The sequence below is a fragment of the Alexandromys fortis genome, unplaced genomic scaffold, assembly GCF_014885135.2.
Source record: "Alexandromys fortis isolate MF-2015 unplaced genomic scaffold, M_Fortis_MF-2015_v1.1 scaffold_73, whole genome shotgun sequence".
In the NCBI taxonomy this organism is placed as follows: Eukaryota; Metazoa; Chordata; class Mammalia; order Rodentia; family Cricetidae; genus Alexandromys; species Alexandromys fortis.
In genome coordinates this window covers 2,122,255-2,150,078 of record NW_026067959.1, presented here as the reverse complement: position 1 = coordinate 2,150,078, position 27,824 = coordinate 2,122,255, and the positions used below count along the sequence as shown (strand labels likewise).

The 27,824-nt window shown below is 42.0% G+C and overlaps 1 protein-coding gene across 4 annotated transcripts; it reads right to left on the bottom strand.

The window, feature by feature from the left end:
* On the bottom strand, positions 1-27,738 carry Mier3 (MIER family member 3). Of its 4 annotated transcripts, none has more exons than XM_050152841.1 (13): positions 27,570-27,738; positions 26,037-26,061; positions 22,944-23,089; positions 17,101-17,235; positions 15,945-16,065; positions 15,048-15,133; positions 14,351-14,423; positions 12,173-12,324; positions 9,866-9,947; positions 7,845-7,939; positions 4,259-4,386; positions 4,027-4,169; positions 1-3,933 (listed from the first exon to the last, which is right to left on the bottom strand). In XM_050152841.1, the coding sequence occupies exons 3-13, from the start codon at positions 23,040-23,042 to the stop codon at positions 3,482-3,484; spliced, it is 1,566 nt and encodes a 521-aa protein (XP_050008798.1). In that variant the 5' UTR covers positions 23,043-23,089; positions 26,037-26,061; positions 27,570-27,738; the 3' UTR covers positions 1-3,481. The 4 variants fall into 4 exon arrangements, with proteins under 4 accessions (XP_050008798.1, XP_050008794.1, XP_050008796.1 ...); XM_050152837.1 differs by having other exon boundaries at positions 27,553-27,677; XM_050152839.1 differs by having other exon boundaries at positions 7,845-7,936; positions 27,553-27,677.
* Positions 27,739-27,824: the final 86 nt, after the last annotated feature.

Here is a 27,824-nt window from a genome sequence, read left to right as displayed (position 1 = left end):
CAGATTTCCAGATTTTTATTTCTGGAACTGTACACCAGGTATTAAAGTACAACAAATACAAAATAATGCTCAAAAAATCAGTGTTTATGTACAAATATTAAAATCAATGCAACAATAGCAACTTCCTCTTGAACATTGGATACTAAAACTTGTTCTGATTGTCACTAATTTATCTCATACTCACAGGGTACTTATTTCAAACTGGGACAATTGGAATCACTGGTCATCTAAGAGGAATATTAATATCTACCATATTTAACAATAAAACTAATAGTTTCCCTCCTTTTAGTGAAAAAATTAGGAACTTTTTAAAAAACATAGTAATGTCAATATTTTATAAATTATTTCAATTTCCATTCGTAGACAATGTGCTCTGAAACTCTGGGCAAACAAGCTCCTTGGTGGTCAGGTTTGTTAGTTTACATTCAAAGTTGAAATAGTTACTAGACTTTGGTTAAATTAAATAGTACTACTGCTCTATTAGGTCTGATGTTCTCAAATAGTTATGACCTTCAATTTCAAAAATTAAAAAGGAAACAATTGCACAATTCTTTGACCTAATTGTACAGACTTTAGTAATTTTTAAACAGTATTCTACATCCTTCAAGTAAATTCAGCAGTTGACCGTGACAAGAGGAAAACTAAACATTTGAAAAGCTAGCATGAGCAAGGAGAAGCACAACTAACAAAAGTAAAGTATTGCTATAGTCACAGCACCAGTTACACTTCTGAATGAGTTCACGTCCTCCCCAGTTCCCTGGACACAAAGGATGGATCAGCCGACACTGCAACTGCTCACCAGGAATTTTTGGTTTGTTCATATGAAAATATTGCGGCAAATGAAAAAAAACAAAGAATTTATCACAGTTTGCTGTAAGAATTGTGCTTAATGCGTGATAATAAAGGCATTGATTTTTCTTCATACAACTGCAAATCAGGTTTTACTTATGCTTTCAAACTCAATTCTTTTAATAAACAGTAACAAATTCTGCTAAGATGTTTAAATGGAGACAAAAAATAAAATCCAGCCATTGAAAGAAAATTCAATAAATAGCTATTTTACATGGATAAAGTCATAGTGGTACAATTTATGAATGTCACATCAAGCATGCACAAAAATGGTATTATACATGGCAGGAGTAGTCAGAAAATATTGAATTAGATCTAAAAAGATATGAAGAATTTACTTTACACATATATACAAAAATCTTGCAAATTATTGCCTCATTTTAACAAGGAATTAAAAGTAAACGTTACCAGCTAGGTAGCACTCTCTAAGAGGCTAAAATCAGGTTAGCATTTAAAAATCTGTTAAACTAGCTGGAATTTATTTTTCTCTCATATCATTTTCTGGATTTTGGTCAAAAATCTATTTAAATAACTAAAGTGTCCATTCAACTTGCTGATAATCATAACTCTAGATAAGAAACACTGTTTCCATCTTGTATCAAGACCCCAGCAATGCATAGATAAACTGGATATATTACTGCATCAGCTAATGAGAATGGGCATCTTCACTTAAGTGCAACTGGTACTAGCATTCAGTCATCTTTGTGTAAATTATTTATACAGACCAGCCACTGTAAACCCAGAGTAAAAATTAAAGTTATAACAATGGAAGAGTATGCCCAGTATCCTCCTACATTAAAGAAAGTACACTAAAGGGAACAAAAAAATAAGGTTTAAAGTTTAGCACAACACAGCAATAAGAAGCTAACCACTTGGATAAAAATATCAGAAAGCAACATAGAGCCCAGGCTACCCATTATTTACTGTGTGCATACAGGATTTTAGATGTATAAGTTAGAGACTGATTTAAGTTATTAATTTAACTACCCTTTGTCCTCTGTGCTAAACTAAATGTTATAGTCAATGTGCTACTGCATAAACACTTCAAAGCAATCTTCATTAAAATGCTGCAAAGAAACATAATACACACCATCCGGCTCTAGGGATGCCATTGCAGTTCACAGTTTGTATAATAAATACCCTCCCCTCCAGCACTAAGACCACTACATCCTATCTAGTCAGCAGCACAACCTTGAAGCGACTTACACTTGCAAACAGCAACACAGTCAAATGGTAAGGTTTTTTGCAAAGCAATACAACTAGTAATAAGATCAAAATTTCTAATTAAGACGGTGCAAAAAGTAATTACTTTAACTGTGCTAGAAAAGCAAAGCTTATTATATCCTAATACTGTATTGTATAGATGATTCACCTTAAAACTTAAAGGAGCATGTCTAATAAAGCAAAAATGGTCAAAGCTTATGACAATGGCTTCTTATTCACATCTGGAATAAAAGTAAAATGGCATTTGAGATGCATGTGAACATCTGTCACTTCTTAAAACTTAAAAGTGGTAGCGTACCATTCGATTTCAGATAGAAACTCACAGTTTTTTCTTGCCAACTATTCAAGCTAAACAAAATAGCTTAAATATACTTCAAGGTTCTGCATTATGCATACCATCTACAAGTCTAAGTATTAACATCTGAACTGCAGTGCTCCAAACTTAAGACGTGTTCCAAGCAGAAACCAGAGTGGAACATCCTGGGCTTTGAAGACTGCCTCAGAATACACTAAATTATCAGTGACCAGGATGATTTTTAATATTGCAATCTTGACAATGGTGGACAAAACCCCATATGAACACATCTTCAAATGCCAAATTTTTAGTCAAAAAATACAATAAAAAAAAAAAAAAAAAAGAAAAGGAAATTACACAGAAGTCTCCCGGCAGTAAAATGACCAATTCTGTGTAAGGTAGCCCTGGTCTAGAATTTTGAAACAGGATCCAAGCAAGTCTTCCTCATTTGCACGCAGTCCCTCGTGTTGGCTCCCAGACAGATGGTCTTGCTGCTTTGTAAACTGAAGTGCTCTACTTGAATAACATGAGAGAAGTTTCCATTTAAAAAATCCTTGCATGTTTGTGCAGTTTAAAGAAACCTACCCCTGCTTTTATTAACAAAGAAAATAAAACAAACAAACAAACAAAAAAAAATGCTACATTGAGCAGGGATTGGGGTTGGTACCTGTAAACATTGTTATTCCACTGCATCCATTATGGCAAAAGGAATTTACACAAAGAGAAGCCACACATCAGTTCAGAACATCTGTGCTGGTTTTGAGCTGGTGGCCTCTGTCTACAGGTTTTAAAATTGGGAGCAAGGGCAAAGGGAACAGAAAAGAAGGAGGAAGTGGAAGAGGTATTAAGGGATGAGGAAGAGAAGCAGAGCTTAAAGCTGCACCACAGAGTTCAATCTTAGTTCCCAACTCTGCTGATCATAGTTCATTTCCACATTTATGGATTGAAAAATGAAAATACTCTTGATAAATCAAGATATAGTTCTATACATACTGACATCACTGATGTCATAGTGAGAAAGTCAAACTTCCAGTGAAAGACTATGCACACCTGACAGCTCCCCTCAAGGTCACTGGTACTGCACACCCACTGTCTCTGGGCTTCTCATCCATGTCACTCTGAATGAAGGGCGGCGTGCTGATGCAGAGTGTGGGCACTGATGAATCCATTGGTCTCACTGGCAGACAAACTGCCAAAGTCAGCCACAGAGACAGCCATTTTGGCACTGGTGATGTGATGTGTGTGGTTTTCAAAGTCTACACCCAAATTATTTACAGAAACCTCATTCATAAAGGATTCAGGGACAGCAATGCCCATTTTCAATCTCTTTGCGGGTCTTTCCGATTCTTCGCTGCACATAGGGTTTAGTTCTGAGTGATAAAATCCAGTCTCAAATAAATTAAAACAATCACTTTCACCATTGCTGGGCAGGGTGAGTAACTCTTCCGTTACAACAGGCACATGATTGACTTGTCCACGGGGTGTGTTTCCCAGTGGAGGAAAGCTATCATCCAGACAGTTCACATCTGTGGGGTTGCAGACAGTTGCTACACTGTTGGTCAAAGCTAAAAAGAAATGGAGAGTAGCTGAAGTGAGTGAGCTGATGTGTAACACAGAGAAAGGACTTTAGCACATGGCACACAAAGATCTCATTTTACCTGTCAAATCACTGGCAGTGAAGGAGCTGAGAATGTTCAGCTGCTGATCAGGAATGGGCTCAGGCCGGTTAGAAGTTAAGGCTGAAGAATTTACTGTACCACCCAGAGACTCTGTTTCATCTACAAGACGATCCATATAGTCCCTGAAACACACACCAATCACCTTCAATAATCTTGACTGTGCATCAGAGCTAAAAACAGCAATCAATCAAGTCAAACCCACTAGACTTACGTAACTCCAGGGTGATGGTTATAGCGTTTCTTTCCAAATTTTGTCTGCTGAGCAAAGTAATCGTAGCGTTCTGATTTCTTCCACATGTAGTAGAAGGCGACACATTCAGCAACGGTTCTAGATCTCACCTAGTGAAGAAAGGAAGATGACATTACAAACTGCTACTTCCAACTCCATTTTGAGCAGACTCCCCAACAAAGAAGCTTGAGTCACAGGTCTTTCCCGTCACAATTATGAAATTCTAAATATGTCTATCAGTGACATGTCTTTACGTGTAATAAACAAAGATTTCAAAAGCATAGGATATTCAAAAATAAAACAAAATAGACATCCACAAGTTATTATGTGTTTACTCAATGCCACTGACTGCGCTGAGTCTGACCAACCGCCAGGACAGGCCCACCTACTGATCGCAGAGAAACATACAGCCTCACCAGACTAAAGGCTCCATGGACTAGAAGAAGCTCTGACAAAGGAGCCACCAGCCTCTAGTATCCGCAGATCACTCGAGAGCATCAGTAACCAAAGGCAGGGCTTTTCTGCTCCAGTGGCTTCACAACTTTTGAAAAGACAACGAGTTGGCTCCAGACCCAAACTATGGTCCTTCAAAACATCACTTCACAGCTACAAGTAAGCGTATGGCTATAGGAACAAACTTTTTTATTCAACAAACACTGTCTTCCCTGATTGATCAGTGCCCCATTAAAGGCATTTCAGAGTCTCTATCCTGACTCCAGAGTGAGCGGTGATCTGAAGTCATGAATAGAGGGCCAAGCTTTGGAAACCACGAAATATGGTACACCATTCAATAAACATCATTAGTTGTAATGTAAGTCTTTGCAGAGAATGCAGGCTTCTTGGAGCCACAGACTTTTCAGTCTTATTCATTAATAAAACTCTAGTGTCTAAAATAGTATATGGTAAGTGGAAGGACATAACTGTTTATGGAATAAATGGAATAAATTTCAAAAGTCATGGTAAAAAAAGATGTTTAAATGGACAACCAATGAAGACTTCTTTGAACATGTTTAAACTATTCACACTAAAAACTTCATCTTTAAGAAAATATTTGGTGTTTTTGTTTTGTTTTTTCTTTTAACCCTAACCCTATGTCTTTGTTGTTGTTGTTGTTTTATATTTAACAAACAAAAAGCCTGAAGTTTCCAAATAGTAATGGAAGGTGTAGCTAATGCAGTGAGACAAAAAAAGTCATACAGAATGGAAAGGAAGAAAACTGCCATGGCTCAGAGTGGCAGAAGATATGCATGGACCCCAAAGAATCAGCGGTAACAAATCGGGAGGCAGCAGGGTCTGGAATCCAGTTACACGGGAGATTCTATAAACTGGAGCATACATTTAAGGCCTACTTAACTTCAGAGGAAATTCAAGATTAGCCTGGGCAATTTAGTGAGACCCTGTCGCAAAATAAAGACCAAAGAGGGGGCCAGGGGAGGCTACAGCTCAGTGGTAAAGGGGGTGAATGACAAGTGCAGGCTCAACACTGACCATGAAAAGAGTCAAATGCTAATAAGCAGTGTCTGCTAAGTTGTGGGATACAGTATTAAGCTATGGAGATTACCCTAGGGCCAAGCACAGCAGTTCATGCCATCACCTGAGCACTGAGAAGGGTGAGGGGGAAAAGCACTGTGAGTGTGAGGCCTGCCTGGGTCACACAGTGGGCCAGGCCACCCGGACTAGCTTTAAACAAACACACAGACAAATACATAAATGTATATAAAAACAGTAATTTCCCTATGTACAAACAGTTTGCTGAATTTTGAAACTGAAAACAACACTACTTACATCAGTCTACAACAGATCTGTGAGAAAAACTAAAAACACTGAGTAAAGAAATTAAATAAATGGAGAGAAATTCTACGTTAAAGGATGGGAAAACTAACGATTAATAACAACCAACAGTGTGAGCAGGGTATCAGGGCACATGTTTTTATTTTTTTTTTTTTTGTGGTTCTTGTTGCTGTTATTGTTGTTTTTGGATTTTTAAGATACGATTTCTTTGTAACCCTGGCTGTCTGGGAACTCCCCCTTTAGACCAGGCTGGCCTCAAACTCAGAGATCCACCTGCCTCTGCCTCCTGAGTGCTGGGATTAAAGGCATGCATGGGGCGCTGGTGCAGCACTCAGGAGGCAGAGTTCAAAGCCAGTCTGGTTCACATACAGAACTCCAGGCCAGTCAGGGATATACAGTAAACCCCTGTCTCAAAAGAGAGAGAAGAAAGCTAGTAAGACACCAGGAGGTTCAGGCAGAGAAGGCAAACATTAAAAGAGCACAGAAATATAAGCACAGATATACAACCAACCGATCTTTAACCAAAGAGTAAGGCAGCTCAACCGAGGAAGAATCTTTTATACAAACAGTGCTAGAACAAACAAAACAGAGCCCAAACAAATGCATCTAGACACAGACTTCAGTCTGTAAGAGCAGCTCTGAGTCAGACAAAAACTAAGCTAAAGGGTACAGACTTCCTATATACTTGCTGCTCCCACAAATGCACAGCTTCCCACTGCTGTATCTAGATCGGGATACTTGCTGAATGTGATACGCCTCCATCGATAGTCTATCACTGCTACCCAGAGTCCAGAGTTTCCATTAGGACTCTTGCATGACTCCTTTACAGCGTCACACTCAACAGGTTCCCTTCCTCAGGCCCTCTGTACCTACTTATTTCTCCTTCCTGCCTAGCCTCTCCAATCTACTTTATGAGCACTCTTGACTTTTCTAGTCAGACTGCTGGAATTCTTAGGATGCATGCAGCCTTTTTGGATTACTTTCTTTCGCTTAGTATTAAATATTTAAACCTTTCCCTGTGTCTTTTGTTAATTGCTAACTTTATTTATTTATTTAGTGCTAAGTGATAACCTGTTGTCTAGACTGCTACCAGTCTATGGATTTATCTCTAAGGAGATATTGATGCCCAATTTTGGCAATATAATCAAAACTAATTAAATCTACTCTGAACATTTATATGCAAGTTTCTCCTTGAACATAAAGTTTTTAGCCCATTTAGATAGATATATAAAATAGGGCTGCTAACTCACTTAGCAACATGTTTAGATGATCAGAGGCTAGCAGTTATCCAAAGCAGCTATACCATTCTGCATCCACACGAGCAACGAATGGGACTTCCTGGGGCTGCAGTCCCTGCCTGCACTCGACAGTGATCAGTACGGATTCTTAGTTGCTCTTATTGATCCTCAATCCCTCTCTCTGAATCAGCCTCCCTCTCTTCTACTCTCTCTCTCTCTCTTTCCCTCCTTCCTCCCTGTTTTTTTTTTTTTTTTAAGCAACTGAAGCTCTCAACACTCAATAAAAATATGAGACCACATATATCAGAACAGCTTGGAAGAAAGTAAGAGTCAAGAAGAAACACGGAAGGCTTCCGGACAAACATACTGAATCCATGTTCTATCTGGCTTCTATAAGAACATTCCAATCATGTTTAGAGTACTATTAGAAATGCTATTAGCAGGGAACATTAACACATTGTTCACTTTTCCCCATTTAAAAGACATAAATCATTGCTTATATCCATTGTAACTAGTAAGAAATTTCTCTACTAATTTACCTTATTTTTCTGTATAAGATGAAAATCTTTGCCATAAAGCATGAGTGCGTGTTCAAAACTTCGGCATTCTTCTTCTGTCCAGGCTGTCATTCCTTCTAAAAGAGAAAAAGGAAGAACTCAACCGGCCCCTGTGCATCACTGATCTATCTTCACTACGCACTCCCTGGGAAAGGCCAGAAACGCAACTCTTCTCTCTCACACACATTCCGAATCAGGGAATTTCAGATAATATTGCCAAAGTACACACCAGTCATTTAGAATATAAAAATATTGGGCTGGAAAGAGAACTCAGCAGTTAAGAGTGGGTACTGTTCCTCTAGGGGCCTGAGTTTGATTCCCAGCATCTGCATCAAGCAGTTCACCACAGCCCGCAACTCTGACTCCAGGGGCTTTGATGCCCTCTTCTGGCCTCTGTGGGAACCTCCACTCAGAGGCATATACTCACACACAGACACACACACACATAATTAAAACAGTAAAAATACAGCTTAAAATGCAAAACAACAAAAAACCCAGTTTTTGTTCTCTGCACTGTGGGACAATGATTTAATGGTGCTTTAAAATACACATTTTTTTTTTCTAATTTTTAAGCACTGTGTGTGCACGTGTCAATCATGAATGTCTCTTCAGAACCTATCTACCCTGTTTTATTGAGACATGGTCTCTCCCTAACTTGGGTTTGCTGATTGGGCAAGGCTCACTGGCCAGTGAGACCCAAGGATCAAGCTGTGTTTGCTCCCAGCATAGGATCACAAGCACACACCACCACAGCTTTGCACTTGGACTCTGCAGACCCGACTCTGGCTCTTTACCAACTGAGCCCCAACCCCAACAAACACATTTTTAAGTGAACTAAAAATTACTATTGTCTTTCTGGAGTAAAACAAAAGGTTCTATTTTGGTTTATCATAGAAAGTAAGTTCTTTGATTCAAGATTACATATAAAGAATAATCCATATTTCTTTAAAGTCAGTATGTAGGTGTTGGGGAAAGAGAATTAATCCATGCTTTCGAAATATCAAATCCCATAAATCTCCAGCCGATGCTAATGCTGCTACATTAAGACTCTAGTTGGGCAGAAAGGCCTTCGAAGGTTACAGCCAGGGTTTGGGATTCGCGCTACTCTCCTTTATTTCTAAGTTACCTCAGTCATTGATACCAGGGCCCAGATCCACAAAGATGGCAACAGCAGCAGACAAAAATCAAAGTAATATTCTGAACTCGGGAAAAAAACTAGTGTTTCTAGAGACTGGGAGTCCTTTCAAAGAGGCATCTTCTACAAGGGACACCAGTTCACTATACTATCTCAAAGTTAAATACACATTTCTAGCCTTCACATGCTCCATGCCATTTATAACATCACTAAGCATTGTTTTCACTCTACATTCACTAATGACAGGCACAGTACATGAATGTCTATAAATGTAATCCATGTACACAAAGATGGAAATATTAAAGGAGCGGCCATGTTCCGTAACAGGCATAAACAGACAGCAGGTGCTATAAAAACTATCTCACCATCACTAGACCTGTTTCCTTCAAAACACCCCATGAACATGCTGTACATCGTTTTTCTTTTTCTCACTTATTTATCTGTGTGTTTGTATGTCCGTGTGTGTGGAAGTCAGAGGACACCATGTGGGTCCAGGAACTGGACTCGGGACATCAGGTTTAATAGCAAGCGCCTGTCTGCCATCTCGCCAGTCCTCTTTTTCTCCCTTAATCCAAAATCTCCATTTTATCTTCTGACTTAAACAAAACCAAAATATTCCCAATATTTTAAAATCAAACCAGGAAATCATCCTTCTTATTTTTTAGTTACTTCGTTATATTATATTATCTGTGGGGTCTACTTTGTTCTCTAACTATTTCTACAAAAAAGTGAAGGTGGCAGGGTGGGGTATGCAAAAGCGCAGATTTTACAACAACGCTATGGGACTGCTCTATCCTTTACATCACCTATCCTGAGCCTTAAGCGGACAGCCCTGGCCATTTCTCTTTTCAATCCAGGCATTTCTCACCTTGAGATGCTTTTCCACTACAGCAGTATCTTTCAACTGCTTCCTTTATATTGTGGTTACACTTGAGAAGTTCATATAATGCCTAAGAGGACAAGAAGGAAAGAAAAAAAATTCAATAAAAACTGCCAATAATTCATATCTAAGAGCATTTATTAAAAATAGGTATCTTATAGGAGAATCTTGACAAGCATTACTAAAATGCTTTCAAATGTCATGACAACCTGTGTATGGTGTCACACACCTTTAATCCCAGCACTTGGGAGGCAGAGGTCGATGGATCTTTGTAAGTTCGAGGCCAGTGAGTTCCAGGACAGCCAGGGTGGTTACACAGAGAAATCCTGTCTTAAAACAAATAATTAAAACAAACAAACAAAACAACAACAACAAAAACAAATAAATGAACAAGTCACGACATAAAAGCATGTTTGCCATTCTGCGAACTGGCTCAAGGATCTCATGTTGTTCCCTCGTGTTTCTATGAGTGTCATGTGCTGTATGCACAAGCGTGACTCATCCATGCACGTGTATGGAACAGATGCTCATTTCAGGTATCTTCTTGGATTGTTCTCCACGTTATTTTTTGAGACTGGGTCTCTCACTGAACGTGGAACTTACCCATTGGCCAGACTGACTGTCCATCAAGCCCCAAAAGGTTTGATTTCATTGCCCAGTGCTTCACCATGGTCATCTTTTTTCTAGAGGTACCAGGGATTCGAACTCTGGTCCTGACGATGTCCTCACTGAACATCTACCCAGGGCAATTTGTTCATTCTTGTTCATGGATAAGTCTCATGTTTTTAACTTTCTAGGTCTTCTCACTTGGGAAGATTTTATTTTTTTTAAGGTTTACTGAAACAGGGTCTGATAAAGCCCAGAATGGACTTGAGTTTATTTAGTGAGGCTGGCCCTAACAGTCTTGCTTCAATTTCCCAAATGCTAAGATTACAAGCACTCACTAACATGCCTGGCCAAATTCCCCAATTTTAGATAATTTTGGTAGTTGGGAAACTTAGAGCTGTGCCTGTCCTCTGCAGTAGGCCTGTGAAAAGCACTGACTCCTTGGGGACTCCGGCCTTCTCTGTAACTGTACCAGGTGTTGTTTATGTCAATCAATCTCCTGCTGCTAAGCGCTTGGGACTATAGTGCAGTAAATGGCGGCAGGCAGAATTCAACTCAAAGTTCAGTAAGAAGCACCTTCCCCAGCAAATCTCAGGAAAGACGAGGCTGCCAGCACGAGCAAAGGGCTGAATATATCAACATGAAACAATCACTCAGAATGCAGTTGGGGATTATAAGTATCTGCCCTTAATGCTTGTAGATAGGTGGGATCCTCACACCGCACCAAGGAACTTTTCTTTGCAACAGATGGGAATCATTACAGGAAACCATAACCAACCAAAATGCAGAGCTGTGGTGTCCAGTCCCAGCCGAAACATCTTCAACACAACTAACTCCTGCACCTAAGAAAGGCTCAGGGATCATTATGGAAGAGGGGCAGATGCTGAGAACCGGAGAACAGGGAGCTTGCTGTTTGCTGTGAGACTGTGTGTCCTAGAATGTCACAGGCTATACCTTTGAAGTCTCACCACGGACCTAACCATGAGCTGAATAAGGAAGACACCGACAGACACGCTAAGATAGAAGGGGAAAGCTCAGATGGCCTCAGCCCTACACAAAGAACTACAGGCAACTAAGGAATGCTGAGAGCCGGAGAAATAGTCTTCCCAGGGATATGAACACACCAGTATGAAACGGTCAGCCCTGAAAACATATACACAAGTAGTAATATACAGACTAAGCAGTTCCTACTTATGCATATAGGAGAGAGGGAGGGAAAGTACACACATGACAAGAAAAAGAGTCCATGAATTTGAGAGACAATGCAGGGTAGTGGGACAGAGGGTGGGAGGGTGCACAGAAGGGTTTGAAGGAAAGGGAAGGGGAAAATGACATATTACACTATAATATCAAAAAAGTTTTTTAATTTAAATAATCCATTCAACAGAAGTTGTAAAAGGACCTGACAATTCAGGATTAATTTCTAATGAAAGAGAGACAATACCAGATATAAACAGATGAACACTGTCCTGCAATAAAAACCAAGTGCCAACATTATTCTTGCTGAGATCCTGCCTCAAAAAATAATGCAGAAAGCAATCAAGGAAGACACCACTGTCAACCGCTGGCTGCCACTCACATCCTTCACCACCAACACACACAAAAAATCATGAGAAAAAAGATTGAAACTAATCAGACATTTGTAGCTACGAAGTTATCTGGAATCCAAAATAAGGGGAGGAAGCATACCTGTTCATTATCCCTGGTATGCGTGCCTGAAGAAATTCTGTCTATGACTTTTTCATTTCCAGTTCTTAACGATGTCTCAACAAGGTACTCCTTGACTTTGTTCTCCAAAACCACATCAGGACGCCACAGTAACTGGTCTTCATTTTCATATGCTGAGAAAGACAATCCCATTGAACACATCCCAAATGCACAGACTATGCCTCCCCTCCCTTACTGCCTGGGACAGGAACTCAGCAGCAGTGTGAATGAATGCTGGGAGAGAACAGCCTTTCGCTGGCACAAAAGAAACAGAACTGTTTAGCCTGACTATCTGGGCACAGTGATCAGAGAATAAAGGTATTCTGAAAGCTGGATTTACTGATCATTAGAGGGGTTTTCACGTCTAGTTAAGTATAATGGTAAAATCCCATACTGGTATCTTGTTGTCTTGTAATAAGACAAACAACAACAACAAAACCCTGTCAAATTCTCTAACAACCTCTTTAGAATTTCCTCTTGGATCCCATAAATGACCTATGAACTTGCTAGGTTAAAATTACAAACAAAAAAAAAAAATAAAAGCCAAAATATCAAATAATAACTTGATGCCTAAGAAAGATCTATTTTTCCTTTACAGATTGCTTTAGTCCAAAGTGAATTTTTATTTAAAGGAGGAAGCAGATTAAGCCCCCTATAGAGACTTTAGAAGGGCAAACATAAGAGCAATAAAGTTTGCATCTCTTAAAATAACCCAGACACCAATGTATTATGTCACTAACCCAAGGTTTGTGTTTGATTAATATACTCTGCCACCCTACCCAAAGCTTCACTTAACACAGAGTAATACTGAGGACCCAAGGATTTACCCCAGTAATTTCTTGGTAGCAGGACCAACATGTTTATGCTGTGAACTATGTAAGATAAACACTCTTCTTCCCAGATAGCAGGAAGTCAAGAATGAAGATGCCCATGCAGCATTAAGACCAACATCTCAACAGTAAGAAGACATGCAGGATCACTATATAGCACAGGCTGGATTCAAACATGTGAGCCCCCAAACGCTGGGATGGCAGGTAGACCAGCGCACCTGGTCAAGTCTCAGATGTCTTTTCTAGACAGGTTTCTAGAACCAGTTTCTTTAACTGAAGTGTTTGGGCTAATTGTTGGAAACATCCAGGAGATGCTCACCTTCCCTCCTGAATTTGCAGGCTGAGGCTACATCAGACCTGGACTGTGTGTGACATGTGAATGAGGGAAGGATGTGATGTGCTGAAGACCATCAGCTTTGTCTGCGTCCTCTGACACAGCTTCTCCCATCAATCAGAGAGCAATTAAGGAAATGGTGCTGCTAGAGGCTGTCAGAGCTAAAGACCCCTGGGTAACCAGCCTTAGTCCTTGGCTTTTTAAAGGGAGAGCAATGCAATATGGAGGAAAAGAGAAAAGCTGAGTCTGGGTGGCTTCCCAGGGGTGAACCAATGCATTTGGGAAAAGACCCAGTGCCCATGGGAATGGTCCAGTCCTACAGGCCTCTCAAGATCAGCTACAAAGGTAGGTCTGCATTATAATCTCAACATCCTATGTTCTCCACATGCTCAGGACCAAACGCAGCTGAATCTACTACAGGTGAGGTGAGGTGCCGCAGGAGAGGCATACAGAAGGGCATCAGGGCTCACTCAACTTCCTGCTCTTCCAGCGGCAGGACAAAAGCATTCCTCCTGGTTTCTTTTTCCTTCCAGTGTTCTCTTTCTACAAGATTATGTTTGTAATATTCTCATCACTTCAGGTGACAGGACTGCCCACTCTCCTGAAGCCCCACTCAGGGCCAGGGTGCTACTTTTATAAGGACAAGGCTGTCCAGCAGGCATTGCATATACAAGCTGGGAAGCACTGTGGGCTGGGCTGGGACTCCATGTCTTGTGACTACTGCTCACTTCCTTGTCTTTCTGAAACAGGGTCTTATTACTGTGGCCCTCCCTTCAGGTCTCCCTGGAATTCACAGTCTTCCTGCCACTGTCACCCAAGGGCTAGGATGGTAAGCAGGCCCCACCAGGCCCCACCAGGCCCGGTTTCATGACTGCTTTTGATACCCTGTGGCTGGACTCTGGAAGCTGCTCTGGTGATGATCTGTCTTTGCATCGTCTACGCTGGAACACAATCAGAGTTTAGTAAACGCAGGGAGGTAGGGTAATTTGACCTCACCTTTCTCGTCACCACTGTACTCGCCAAGATAAGGGGGGATTTCTGCCTGATACTGTAAACCGATCATTATTTCCTACAGGAAAAGGGAGAGGTAAAAGCAATACGATTATAAAAAGCACTGAAAAGCAATCCCAAACAATATTCTTACAAATCAAAATAAACCTTATCACATAACAATAAAATTATCAAATTGCCTTAGAAGTTTTTTTTAGGATTTTAATTTATTTTTAAATATGTGTGTGTGGGTGGCGATGTGTGCAGACGAGCGCTGGTGCAGGCCAGAAGACATGATGGACTTCTTGGAGCAGGAGTCACAGGCAGTCGTGAACCATCCAACCTGGCCCTGGGAACTCAACTCCAGGTCAATTCTTCTGCAAGAGCAGTACTTAACTACTGAGCCACCTACCTAGCCTCATTTCAAAAATTATTACGGATTTTCACTTTATTTTTAATTATGTGCATTTATGTGTGCACATGTATGCATACGTGAACGGCCACAGAAGTCCACAGAAGCCAGAAAGAGAATCAAAGTCCCTCAAGCTGTAACTGCAGGCAGCTGTGAGCCACTAGACCTGGTGCTGGACCTCAACTCTAGTCCTCTGTAAGAACATTATGTGCTTCTACTTACTAAGCTATCGCGCCAGCCCTCACAAATGTTTTTGATTTTCTATTAGAATATAATGGTAACTCAACTTACCTTTCTCAAATCTTCAGGTGAGTTACCACTGTCTGTCTCAACATCTTCAACCTCTGATTCCTTATCTCCATCACACGTAGTATTTGCTTAAAGGAAAAAAATGCAAAAAGTCTTTGAAGCACCTAAGAGAATGCCATTTATATAGTATAAAAACTTGTTCAGTGAGTATAAGATTCACCTCATTGTCATTCCACAGCTGGCATCTGTCACAATGACAAGAACACTGGCAACACTAATACCTTAAAGTGTATATTTTCCTTTTAATTGGAATAATAACAACAAGCCATGGTTGAAGAGACTGGAACTAACAGGAACAGTGTGATGGCCTGAGAAGTGAAGAGAAGCATGGGGGTCTGTTCTGACTGGACTAACCCAGGACTGCACAGAGAGCTGAGCCCATCACAGCTGTCCTTGGACACACCCATGCATGTGTACTCAGACATATTAACTACTCGAAGAGCAGATTTCAAGATAAATGGGATTGCAGTTGAGCACTTTTTCAGTCTAAAGCCCTTCTAGTATTACAATAAACACTAAACACCAAGAACTAAGAGGAAAAAAATGAATCCCTAAAAATGAAAATACATTTTGAGTACTGGTTAAGTTTTCAAAACAGCTAAGCAGGGCTTTTTTAACAAATCCAGAAACACAATCGATAACATTCTATGGTTACCAGAGCAAACATAGGAGCTCTGGGAAAGGAAACAGGCAGCTTGTAAAACTAGGTGAGTGAGGGGATGCTAACACCATGTGGTCCACTCCGTCCCAATAACAAAGGCTATAATCCCATCCAGATTACAATGACATTTCATGTACACTATGTACTGAACACGCTATGATGTCCTGAAGCAGGTGGCACCATTGCTAATGTCCATCAGCAGAGGCTGGCACTCTTACATCGCAAAGGCCGAGGAAAGAAATCAGAAGTTTCGTGAGAAGTCACGGATGGTGTCAGATCATCTGCAGAAGACTGGGTTTCCTCATCATCACCTGACAATAGGTCTTTTGCTATTTCTTCCTGGAAGAAGAGGGAAGCATGCAAGTTAGGAAGATCACATCTTACCAGTTAACAGAGATGCCTTTCTGTTTTTATAACACACAATAACAAAGAACTGATTCATGACTTCTTAGTTCTGAAAAGTTTGAAATTCTATAACTTACTTTATGTGCATAAATACTAATAATATTTAATAATTAGCTATACACTTAATACACTATTTTAAATTTTTAATGATTTATCAAATAAGAATAATATGCGATTGTTCACTTGAACTACTTGCCTACTTTGTGGGCATGCAAAGAACTTATCGGATGGCGCGGAACCAATTTCCAGTGGATTTTTCTTTTAACGTGCACATTTATCTGTTTAAGGGTGTTGGATGCCCTGGAACTGGAGCTACACAGTTGTGAACTGGCAAGTGGTTGCTGGGAATTGAACCCGGGTCCTCTGGAAGAGCAGTCAGTGCTCTTAACCGCTGAGCCATCTCTCCAGCCCCACATTTGGACTTCTACTAAAGTGCACTGGTATACAGCAGGCACGAAGAGTGTGACAAAATCATTCACTGGAAGAGGTTAAGAGACGTGGATTCCTGAAGCCTGACAGGCAAGGAAAACCTCTCAGGAGTCCCACGTAGAGCTACGGCTGCGTATTTCTCCTCAGCAAGGAGTGGACAACCCTATAGCAGCTAGTCACTATGGCCTTAGCTGCTGTGACTCTCAGGACCCAGAAACAGAACTCCATGTCTAAGCCAACTTGGTGTGCACACTTCTGGGAGATTTGTTAACGAATGTTTTCATGTGTTTACAGATCAAAAGTAGTTAAGGCAAAATCTATTAGATACAACATCTAAACAGAAAAATACTGGAGAAGAATGGAAAAGCTACTACTGTTCAGAAAGCATAAGATCAAAGTCAAATGACCTTTAGACCAGCCACCAAAATAATAGTAAGTTTATATTTCAGAATTAGAAAATGCTTTAAGCAAAAGAAAATCTAACGAAAGCAGACGATGACAGTAATCCCTGAACTTTACAGTATAAAGGCCTGTACTTACTTTGTCTAGAGTCATGTCTGGTAGTTCATCCGCAAGTTCACTTGGGGGGCTGTTGGCACTGGAATTTGTAACTGTCGGAATTGTAGATTCATAGCCGTAGAATGCCAGTAGGTCTTCTAACGGCATATTTCCTTCCTAGTTGAGCAGAGCACAGACATAGACTCAGCAAAGCCATAATCTGAACTGTGGGTAAACTGCAATGCTCTTAAATGTATACAGCATAGCATCAACCACGGCCAAGCTTTAGGTTTTCTTTGTGTGTTGCTGTTGGAAAATACTAAACCTGGAGCTTAATTAGTGTCTTAATGAAAGCAAACAGTTCCAACAAACCAATCAACTGATCAACAGACAACTTCCACGTCACTTTTAGCTTGTTCCTTTGCAGTTAAGTAACCATTCACCACTTGGTTTCTTCTCCATGTTAACTGAAGACTCCAAAGGAAACCTTGGCTGAACCAGCACCAGCAATATTTATAATAACGTCTGAACTCCAACCATCCTTTTTATGTTCTTAGTTCCCAGTGCAACCCCAGTCCCATAAGTCTGCTTTGGCTGCAATACTCTATCCCATATGCTGACCCTTGAACTCTGTCCCCAGCTGATCATGTACTTCTTGAGCATACTTGCTTTAACCAATACAATGTATAGAACACTCATGACCACATTCACAAACTTCCAGATAAGCCTGATAACTTACGTATTGCTATCAGGCTACATCAATTAAGAGATTTCTTCCTAAAGTATGCTTATTGGTTTAGTTTTCCAGAGCTTCAGGACAGACAACTTTGTCATAGAGTACACTGTATGGAGATGCTAATGTGGAGCATGTAAACAGTGTCCATGGAGACCACAAAGTAAGTTAAGCACTGACAGTGCCTACAGAGATGCTAGATATCCACCAGGGCCCACAGGGATTGTAGGCTGAAGGTCCCTGAACTCTGGTTTCACCTCCATAGATACAGAACTTAGGTATACCACTGAGCGTGACCACACACAGAGCTCAGACTAAGCCAGGTGGCACAAGCTAAGTCATAAATGTGAAGTCAGCCCAAATTGAGATGAACAGTCAGAACAGAGAGAAGATTACCCACGAGGGAAAACCAGCATGGCTATTCTTTGCATGACCTCAAGAACCCCGGAAAGGTAATCAGCACCCACTCGGTGTCTCCAGAGCATCCCCTCTGGCTCTTCTCACTGCACTGTGGCAGGTGACTGGGCTGCACCCTTTGCCAGCCAGAAATGCTGTCTGCAGCAGCATTTCTCCAAGACTTCACAGGTGACAGCCCTCGGTACGGGGACGCCTGCTGCTGTTCCTATTTCCCTGATGCTCTACCATATCCTTTACTGACTTCTAGGTACTCTAGTGAAGGTTACTAGACAGGGGTATAGAAAATTAGAGAAAAACCCTTTCTCTGAAGGAGTTCAGTGCTACGGAGAGAAAAACAGGCTAACTGCCATACAACACGATGGCTGTGACGCCAGCTCGGAAGCTGTGCTCTGAAGCAATGCACCCAGAGAAGGGACCTGACCCCAGGAAAACAGCATGAAGAGGGGGTCCAGAGGACAGACAAAGGCTGCACCTCAGGGTGTGATTCACCACGAGTGACAGTGACTGTGTGTCAGGAGGTCGCTAGCTAGTGGGACGAGGCAGAGGCCTTGCCTTTTCATAGCTTTGTCTCAGACTGGGAGAACCAACGACACACAGACATGGAGCTGCTGACTGTGATGAGTGCAAAGAAAAGGAGCCAGAGACAAAGAGTAAGGCTGCAGTCCCTTTTCATTGAGTAGGGGAGAGAAGACACAAAACGATCTCTGGCCAAGGCTCTAAGCATGGAACGGAGTCAGGCCAGTGGCAGGCATTCCCATCAAAGGAAAGGACACACCTGAAAGCTTTCTCACTAAGCTGCGTGGCTCTAGCTCAGTGGGATTAATGAAAAGTGACTCAAAAAGAGAATGACAAGAGTAGCAAGGACAGATCAAAAGGGCTTCATGGCAAGGAAAGGAACCTGGACCGTATGCCAGAGAAATGAGAAGTCACCAGAGAATAACAGAAACAGAAGGGCCAGTGTGAGGCTCAACACAAAGGCCCCTGCAGCCAAGTCTCACTGAGTTCAGCCTGAGAAACACATGATGGAAGGAAAGAACAGACTCCTGCAAAATGGTCTCTGCAACATGTACATAGGTGTGAGTACAAATGCACACGTGTGCGCACACACAGAAACATAAAACATGGTTTTGAAAAGGAGAAATATGACAGAATTTCTCCTTAAAATACTGGGAAGTTGCATGCAGAAGTTGTGGAGAGACATGGAAGTTACTGAGACCCTCATGCTGGCTTTGAATACTGATGAAGTCTAAAGAGAAGTAAAGGGATGAGGTATGCGCTGAGGTGGAATCAAGGGAGTTATTAATGTGGGGATGGTGGGAGCAGGGACAACTCTCAGATCTCTCCTTGAGCAAGGGGTGGCGACCTTTAGAGTGACAGAAAATCAAGGGGGAAAAGCCTTGTGTTTATTTTATTTTATTTTTAAGGAAATCTATTTAAGAATTTTACGGAGGACACAAGTTAGGTTTGAGAGAACTACAAGACATCCAAGAAGAAAAGTCAAGTTGGCCAGGAGCCTGTAGCTCAGAGAATCTGGCTGGGCTAGAGATATAAATCTGGCATTCATTAGCATCAAGATGATATTTAAAGCCTTGAGAGCTGATGAGATCACCTACAAAAAGGGCAGAAAGAAAAGAGAGGGGTCCGTGCTTTATTGGAAAAACTTCAGAGACAGGAGTTTACAGGCAATGGGGTGCAGCTACAAAATCTTAAAATGGGGTTTTTATTTTAGAAATAGTGTTCCAGACCAAGGAGAATGAAAACCTGAACTAAGAAACAGAATTACTTCTGTAACATATAAGAGACGCAAGTAGTTTTTAAGTTATATGATAGCAGGAAGAAAGCTCTATGAGTGTAAAGTGTTCAGTAACTCAGCCTGAGAAGTCAGCTAGTAAGCAGAGCTGCAAAAGCCGAGGCAGGGTTTAGGATAACAATAATGAGATTAAGGAAAAGTGGAGTGTACTTGAGTGAGAGCCCACGAAAGGGCGAAATGAGTGAGAAGATGTGGGGTGAGCCCACGGCAAAGGAAGACTGAGGTGCATGAGGGGGGTGGACTAGGGAAGTAGGACTCTACGAGTGAATGAAGAGGTGATACTGAGAGACCAAGGTGCTCCCTGTGGTCAAAGAGCAAAGGGAAATCAAGTGAGAAAAAAGACAAATTACTTGCACGAAAGCTTTGCAATCGATACCGGTCAAAGGGGAATCCGGTTTCTGAATTATTTCATGAATGAAGTTTCTATTAGAACTTAGTGATAAAACGCTGTTATGCATTCCCTGAAAAGCTGAATTATTGAATCTCAAGGTCTCTGAGAAAAATCTGCAAGGGCTAGTCCACCTTACAAAGTTGATCCAATCGTGCTAGGGACAGCGTTTAGTAGAGCATATACTTTAGAGTCACAGTGTGTGCTGACTGCTGATCATCACCTTGGGTTTATAACCCACCGAACCCTACACCTCCATTTCCTTACCATAAAAAACCAAAAATACCATTATTTTAATCTGATGATCATGTTAGACATTAGGATGCACCCCACTACCTACCACACGTTCATCTATGCTATTTCTTACTCGACAGACTATCTTACAATCAAAACGGGGAAACAACAGTTGACAGGCATCTGATAAGCCAGGAGCACTGCTGGGCAGGTGAATTCAGACTGGGTATAATGCAAATCAAGTTTAGCACCTAATACAACATGCTGGAGACCTCACAAAAAACACATATACAATCTTTAATTTTTTTTTTTTTTAAATCACACAAAGTTTATTGGGAACAGTTTTTTTCTTTAAAGTTTCTTACTTATTTAAACTTCTGCATTTTTTGGAAACTTTAAACATTAAGGGAGAATCTACATATTAATAAAATCAGGACTGATAACAACCTTTTAAAAGAGTTAGATCCAAATCTAGAACTACTAAATTAAAACCCTGAAAATCAGATGAAAAATCAAAATTTATGAAGCTGTGATTAAAGCCTTACTTTGCTGTAACTAAACGAGTAACAACTGAACCCCAGCCACTAAAGGAAAACTGATTTGGCATTGCTATTCTTATTTTCATGCCATATGACCAAAAACTTGTTGCACTAAAATACATGCACAGTCAACAATCTAATTACTATAAAAATAAGTCTTTCATATAATTTTTGAAAACATTAATACCCTATCACTAAAACTGTCAAATATACTAATGCCTAAATTGTGGCTTCAATATTTAAGATCAATATATTAAGTTGTATAAAAATAAGTAAGTGTAAAATCTCATCTGGAAGTAGTAGGAACTCAAGAGTCTCTCGGCCACTGTAAAAGGAAAGAAAGATCTGCCTTCTGAACAGAGACACAGCTCTTGGGTTGTCAAAAATTTAAGATCATTATATTCTGCAAAAATGCAGAAGCATCTAAATAGAGACACTGATAAACGCCAGAGACTACAACAGCATACATTTCTTAAATGTACAAACTCAGAGATGGGTATCAAAAACAAACATGTAATTACCAGCATGTATTAAAAAGTAAAAAGCACGCTGGGTAGTGGTGCACGCCTTTAATCCCAGCACTCAGGAGGCAGAGGCAGGCGAATCTCTGTGAGTTCGAGGCCAGCCTGGTCTACAAAAGCTAGTTTCAGGACCGGCTCCAAAGCTACAGAGAAACTCAGTCTTGAAAAAAATACAAAACAAAACAAAACTAAAAAATTATAATAAAACTAAATTATAATAAAAACTAAAAAATTAATAATAAAAAGCACAAAGAGAGGGACTATGCATTTTTTTAATATTTATTTATTTATTATGTATACAATATTCTGTCTGTGTATATGCCTGCAGGCCAGAAGAGGGCACCAGACCTCATTACAGATGGTTGTGAGCCACCATGTGGTTGCTGGGAATTGAACTTAGGACCTTTGGAAGAGCAGCAAAGCTCTTAACCAATGGGCCATCTCTCCAGCCCCATGCATTTTTTAAGTTGGAAAGTCTTTCTTATTTTTGATTTGTTCTTGTTTTTCTTTTTTTGATTTAGACGACTGTTTCCCTGTATGTTAACAGAAAGGAAAGACTATGGTACAACCCTGCTTCACCAAGACTGAGGGGGCCATATGTTTGCCTTCCAAAGAAAACAGAAGCACAAGAGGGATGGAAACTCAGGCGACTAATATTATTCTCTATTATTCCTGAAGACTTTTGTTACTGTGAGCCGATTAGAAATCTTCAAATGATGTTAATTTATATCAAGGTGACCCTATGGAAGCCCTTCACTATAGCTCTAGTGTAAGCGAAGGCTTAAAATTCAGTTCATTTGAATTTATATTGACTTTGGGCTTAAGAAGTTGTGAACTACACTCAATCTAGCCAAGTTTTTAAAAGATGACTGGAGGGTAAAGATGGAATATTAGCAATTTACATTTGAAAGTATGTAAAACTTGTTCATTTTTCTAGCAGTACCCTACCAATTACAAGTTCTCCAAAGGAAAAGTATTTCTCCTATTCTAGAGCTAAGCTAAAGTCAAGTTTGACCCTCAGTGTTCTGAGTAGCTGAAAATCAGCTAAGAGATGAAAAATGAAATGAAAATGTCCTAACTAGGCTACTCTCAAAATGAAAAAATCAGTAATATTTTATTAAGTTAGGTTGAAAAAGAAAGATACATATAGTACTTTTATTTCAGAAAGATTCCAAAAGAATTTACAAGGCTTCTAAGTCTTTATCAAAGTTTGTGTTCTATAATGATAAAGTAAATCCATTACCTTTTCTAAGTCTTCAATTTCAGAACTGAAGTTTTTACCCTCGTCCATCATCTCCTCTTCTTCAAGAGTTCTTTCGTCATCATAGTCATGGACCAGCATCTCAGCCGTGGGGTCAAAATCATGATCCTCTGAAGACAGAGACCCAACTGGAAGGAAACACACCGAGTCACTTCACACACCCACAAGGTTATTTACAAAAGAAAATAAAAATGTCTGTGGTTTTTCCAGTTGCTTTTGATATTTATATGTGGATTTTATTAAATGAGTTTACTATACACTTTATGGACTGTAAAGTAAGACTCTGTGGTCTTGAAAAGCTAAGCCAGCAGAAGAACAAGGTAGAGTACTCACACTTTACAGGCATGCAGACCACGAAAAAGAAAACTCAGAATAGTAATGAAACGATTTCAGCAGCAGGTTCTGACAGTATCGGTCAAATTTTTTATTAGTTAAATTCATTTGCTTAAAATAGCAAGGGCTGGGCATGTAGCAAAGTAAAAGAATGGCTGCCTTGAATACTCTTGGCCCTGGGTTCAATCCTTAGTATGGCCAAAATATAAAAATAAAACCAACAAACAAAATGGCAAACTGGCAGAAGAATTAAGTTTCCAGGAATGGGAGACTCCCCAAGAATCAGCCAGCAAACTGAAGCTAACATTTCAAACAGACTATATAATTTACAATAATTCTAAGCCTAGACAAAGACACAAAACTAAATAGAAATTTTGAAACAAATTCAACTTTCTGTGAAGCAGCTACGTAACAATTTAGTTTATTAAAAGCATGGAATCATTTTTTTCACAGAGAAAGAGTATTTCAAACTCCCCAGAATTAGTCAGACAGACATTAAAATGCAAGCCCATGCTCTGGATTCCTAAGAACTTTTTAGAACTGTGTGAAGGTAACAGAAAATCCTATCTGAAGGTTTTGGAAGACATCCCACTGCAAGTAGCTACTGTCAATAAAATTTGTCTATAACACTGTATTTTTTTTTTACTATAACATCAACAGATTGCAATAAATAAATAAATAAAACCCACTATCCAAAAGAAACAAAATATACAGAAAGCAGCATTTTCTCCATTTGTTTTTCTCTAGTGTTGAATGCAGGTTTGATCAGTGAAGCTAAGAGCATGGGAAGAAAGTAATACTGAAATCCGGGGTCAGAGGTGGATCAAAGAACATTCAACACAGGTTCCTATATTTTTAAGCAAACTATTACTATTCTAAAATTTCAAACATTTAAGTTTCCATAGGAGATCATTACCAAAACAGTGAACTAGGCCAAAATGTTCATGATGGAGAGGCTCCAACTATACTCAATGTTCCTGAGACGTCTAATCATCAGCCCCCTACTATACACACAAATAATATAAATTTCCACGAGACTTTATTTGCCAGCAGGTTTTTGTTCGTTTTTTAAAGCTTAAAAAAAAGTAGTATATGCTCATTTTTGTTGAAGTAGATATGGCTTAATTTACTTTTAAAGAGAAAGGGGAATATTTACTAACTAGTTCAAAACCAGAACATCCACCATTATAAGTTTTCTTTCCTGAGAAACATCTGTGGTATGCCAAAGTGTCAGGAATAAAACAAAAGGCTCTGAGGATCTACTCCTGGCTTTGTCCTTGACTTGAGACCCAAGGCAAGCCATTCAAAATGTCTGGGTCTAGCTTGAAGTTTTCATCTGTGAAATACACAGAGCTAACAAAGATGCTCTGAATCCCTTCCTGGGCTAAAAGTCTCTCCAAATATTGGCTAATTCATTAAAAACATAGTGTAAGTGTCTGTTTAGATATCAAAGCCACATCGCCTTTTGGATTTTTATTTAAATTGTGACTTCTTAAATTCAGACAATAATGAAAAATGGAAAAGCTACATCATCAACCTGATGCTGATAGTCCTTCCCTGAATTTATTACAAAAAACTGCTTGTCTCAAAATTAGGAAAAATTGTAAAAACACTTCTTTACAGATACAGACAACAATCTTAAAAATAACAACAAATTCCTTCTACCTTGTGTTGATCAATTTTACTACCTTAAAAGATAATCAAGTAAGTCTTTGAAAGTTACCTAAATACAAAAACTAAGAATGCAAAGCAAGTGGTTTGTCCCCTCCACGGCAGCAACTAAAGAAAGTCTTGGGGGAGCTGGGGATGATGGAAGTCTCTACACAGAAAAGGAAGAAAAAAGTGCATACACTCCATTACTAACTGGGTGACTCTCTGCAAAATAATTCCAGTTGCCTCCTTGTAAAATAAAGGGATGGACAACTCTAGAGGCACCTTTTCTGGACCCTACCGGATGAGACATGGGAGCTAAGAAGGAAGGAACTGAAAAACTAAAACATTTTAGCAGATGGGGAAAGATGCCACAACCTCTCTTTCTATGTAACTACACCTCTGCAGATTCCGGGGGCTGCTTCTTTTATCGGATCCCCACAGAGGCTTCTGACTTCTGGACTAGATAAGCTAAGATTATCTTGGTTCAAAATAACCACATTAACACTTTTCTGTGCAAAACTTGGAAAACGTGTGTTGCTTTTTTCCTTTTATTATTAAGGGAGCTTTACCTAACTCAATTTTCAATTTAAATACAATACAGGCATTTCTTGAGGGACAAAGTAAAGGAAAATGGAGAGTTAAATAATCTAAGTTGCCCCCAAGTTCTAACAAATTAAAAGGACAATTTATTTTAAATAGATAAATAAAAATAAAAGCTAAACTGCTAAAATTTGAGGAAAGTTGACTTGGGATTCACTATTTCCAGCTTGGAGAAAAATAAGCAGGAAAAAAGTTATGTGAGATTAAAAGACACTTAACTTTTAAAAAAAAAGTCTGTCTGCAGGTTTGTAATAAGGTTTTGGGGGTATTTTTTTTTTCAACATGCACAGAGAATAAGAGCATAAGTATTTCTTCCTCAAACAACGTAATTACCAAAAAGATATCGGAACTCTTTAAGATCCAAATGATGAACAACTCTCAGGATGAATGTCTGTGTGTGCAAGATCCTTTTAGCAACAGATCTTTGAGTCCCCATTTCCCATAGGGACCACACCCCCTCCCCGGAAGAGGTAAGAAAATGTAACAAACCTGGGCTCGAACTTCCAAAAGAAGCCTGGGAGAGAGAGAGAAAAGAAAACTGTGAGGTTGAATCGCACAGCAAGGGAAGGAGGCAGCACAGGCAACAGGGCGCAGAGGGGGCGGAGCCGAGCGCTCCCAGGCAGCTGCCAAAAAGTGCAAGACGTAGCTTCGCTCCAATCGCTCCCGGCCCCTTTCGGGCCCCCTCTTGGCTGCCTCGCCTTCCTCCCCAAGTCCCCAGTGTACAAACTCGCAGACACGGGACGAAGGCTGGAGTTGAAACAGGCAACTCCAAGCCACAGTTCGGAGCTCGGCAAGTTACAAAGCCGACAAGCTGAAGGCAGAGCTAGTCGGTTCCAGCATCAGTCCTTCATCCCGGGCATCTCGGAGTCGTCGTGCCTCCCCCCCCCCCCCCCCCCCCCCCCCCCCCCCCCCCCCCCCCCCCCCCCCCCCCCCCCCCCCCCCCCCCCCCCCCCCGACCAACACATACACACAGCTCACCCTGCTCTCCGCTGGCCCCAGGGCAACTCCTCGAAATGCCACCCCTTTTTCCCTGGAAGGGTCTCACTCTCTGAGACCCAACCTGCCCTTTGGGGCGTGGATGCCCCAACTCCAGGGTTCGTCCACTGCCCCACGCGTAGGCCTGCTAGACCAGGACACTGGTCCCCAACCCAAAGCGGGAGACCACCCCCCCCCCCAACACACACACCTTACGGGGACCGGATCACGGCCCCCGGGTCTGGGACGAGCCGGTTCCTCCCCGGGTGAGCGGTCAATCTCCGGCTCGGCCCCTGCCTCCCTCGCTCTTGCCCAGCCCCGGGGGCTCCCGTCACTCCACCCCTCCCCCAGTCCCCGTCCCAGGGGAGATGGGCCGGCGGCTCCGCTCGCCCGGCCATCCCCGTCCGGCTCGGGGTAAAGGGGCTCTCGGGCCGCTCGGCCGGCGAGGGCGTCGAGGTGTGGGTCGGTCCCTGCGCCCGAGGACGCCGCACACCCTAGGTTTCGGGGCAGGGAGTCCAGCTCTGCTCCCGCTGGACTCGGAGCCCCGGCCAGGAGGGGCGGCGGGGCGTCCGGAGAGCCTCGGGCCGGGCCGGCTCACTCCGGCGGGGCAGTGGCGCAGCCCGCTCTCGGCGCTGCAATCCGGTCGCCGACGGTGGATCGGCAGCTCTCCACCCACCCTGACCCCGGGAGAAGGCGCCGAGCGAACGGCAGCCCGCGTCAGCCTCCCCGGCCCCAGCCCCAGAGCCTCCCCCGGCCCGAGGCTCGCCGCCGCCGCCCGGCCCCACCGCCCGGCCCGGCTGGGGTCGGAGCCGCCGCGGCCTAGTCCCGAAGGGAGACCGCTCCCGCGCCCGCTCCCGCCCCCCGGCAGCCCCGCCGCGCCTTCGCCGCCGCCCCGCGCCCCCGCCGCCGCCGCGCCGCCTTCCGAGGACCCGCGGGAGGAGCCCAGGGTCTCAGGCCGGCTGCGGGGGCTTCGGGGGGCCGCCCGGCTCCCGCTCCGGCACGGCCGCCGCTGCCCGGTTTCTCCGCTCACCTCCGCCATATTGGTACCTTTAGGGCGAACGAGCAGCGCCGAGCCCAGTCCCCGGATGGGGCGCCTGAGCCAATCGCAGCCGCCGCCGCCGCTGCCGCCGCCGCCGCGGCCCGCCAGGCACCCGCCCGGAGGCAGAGGCGGCTCGGCCCCTTATAGGGCAGGCCGGCCCGCGACGCCCCCGGCCCGCTCGCACACCCACGCCGTCCGGCGCTCCCGCGGCCGCCGCTCTTGCACGCGCCCGCCCCGCGCGCGCCCACGGCGCTCTGCCTCGG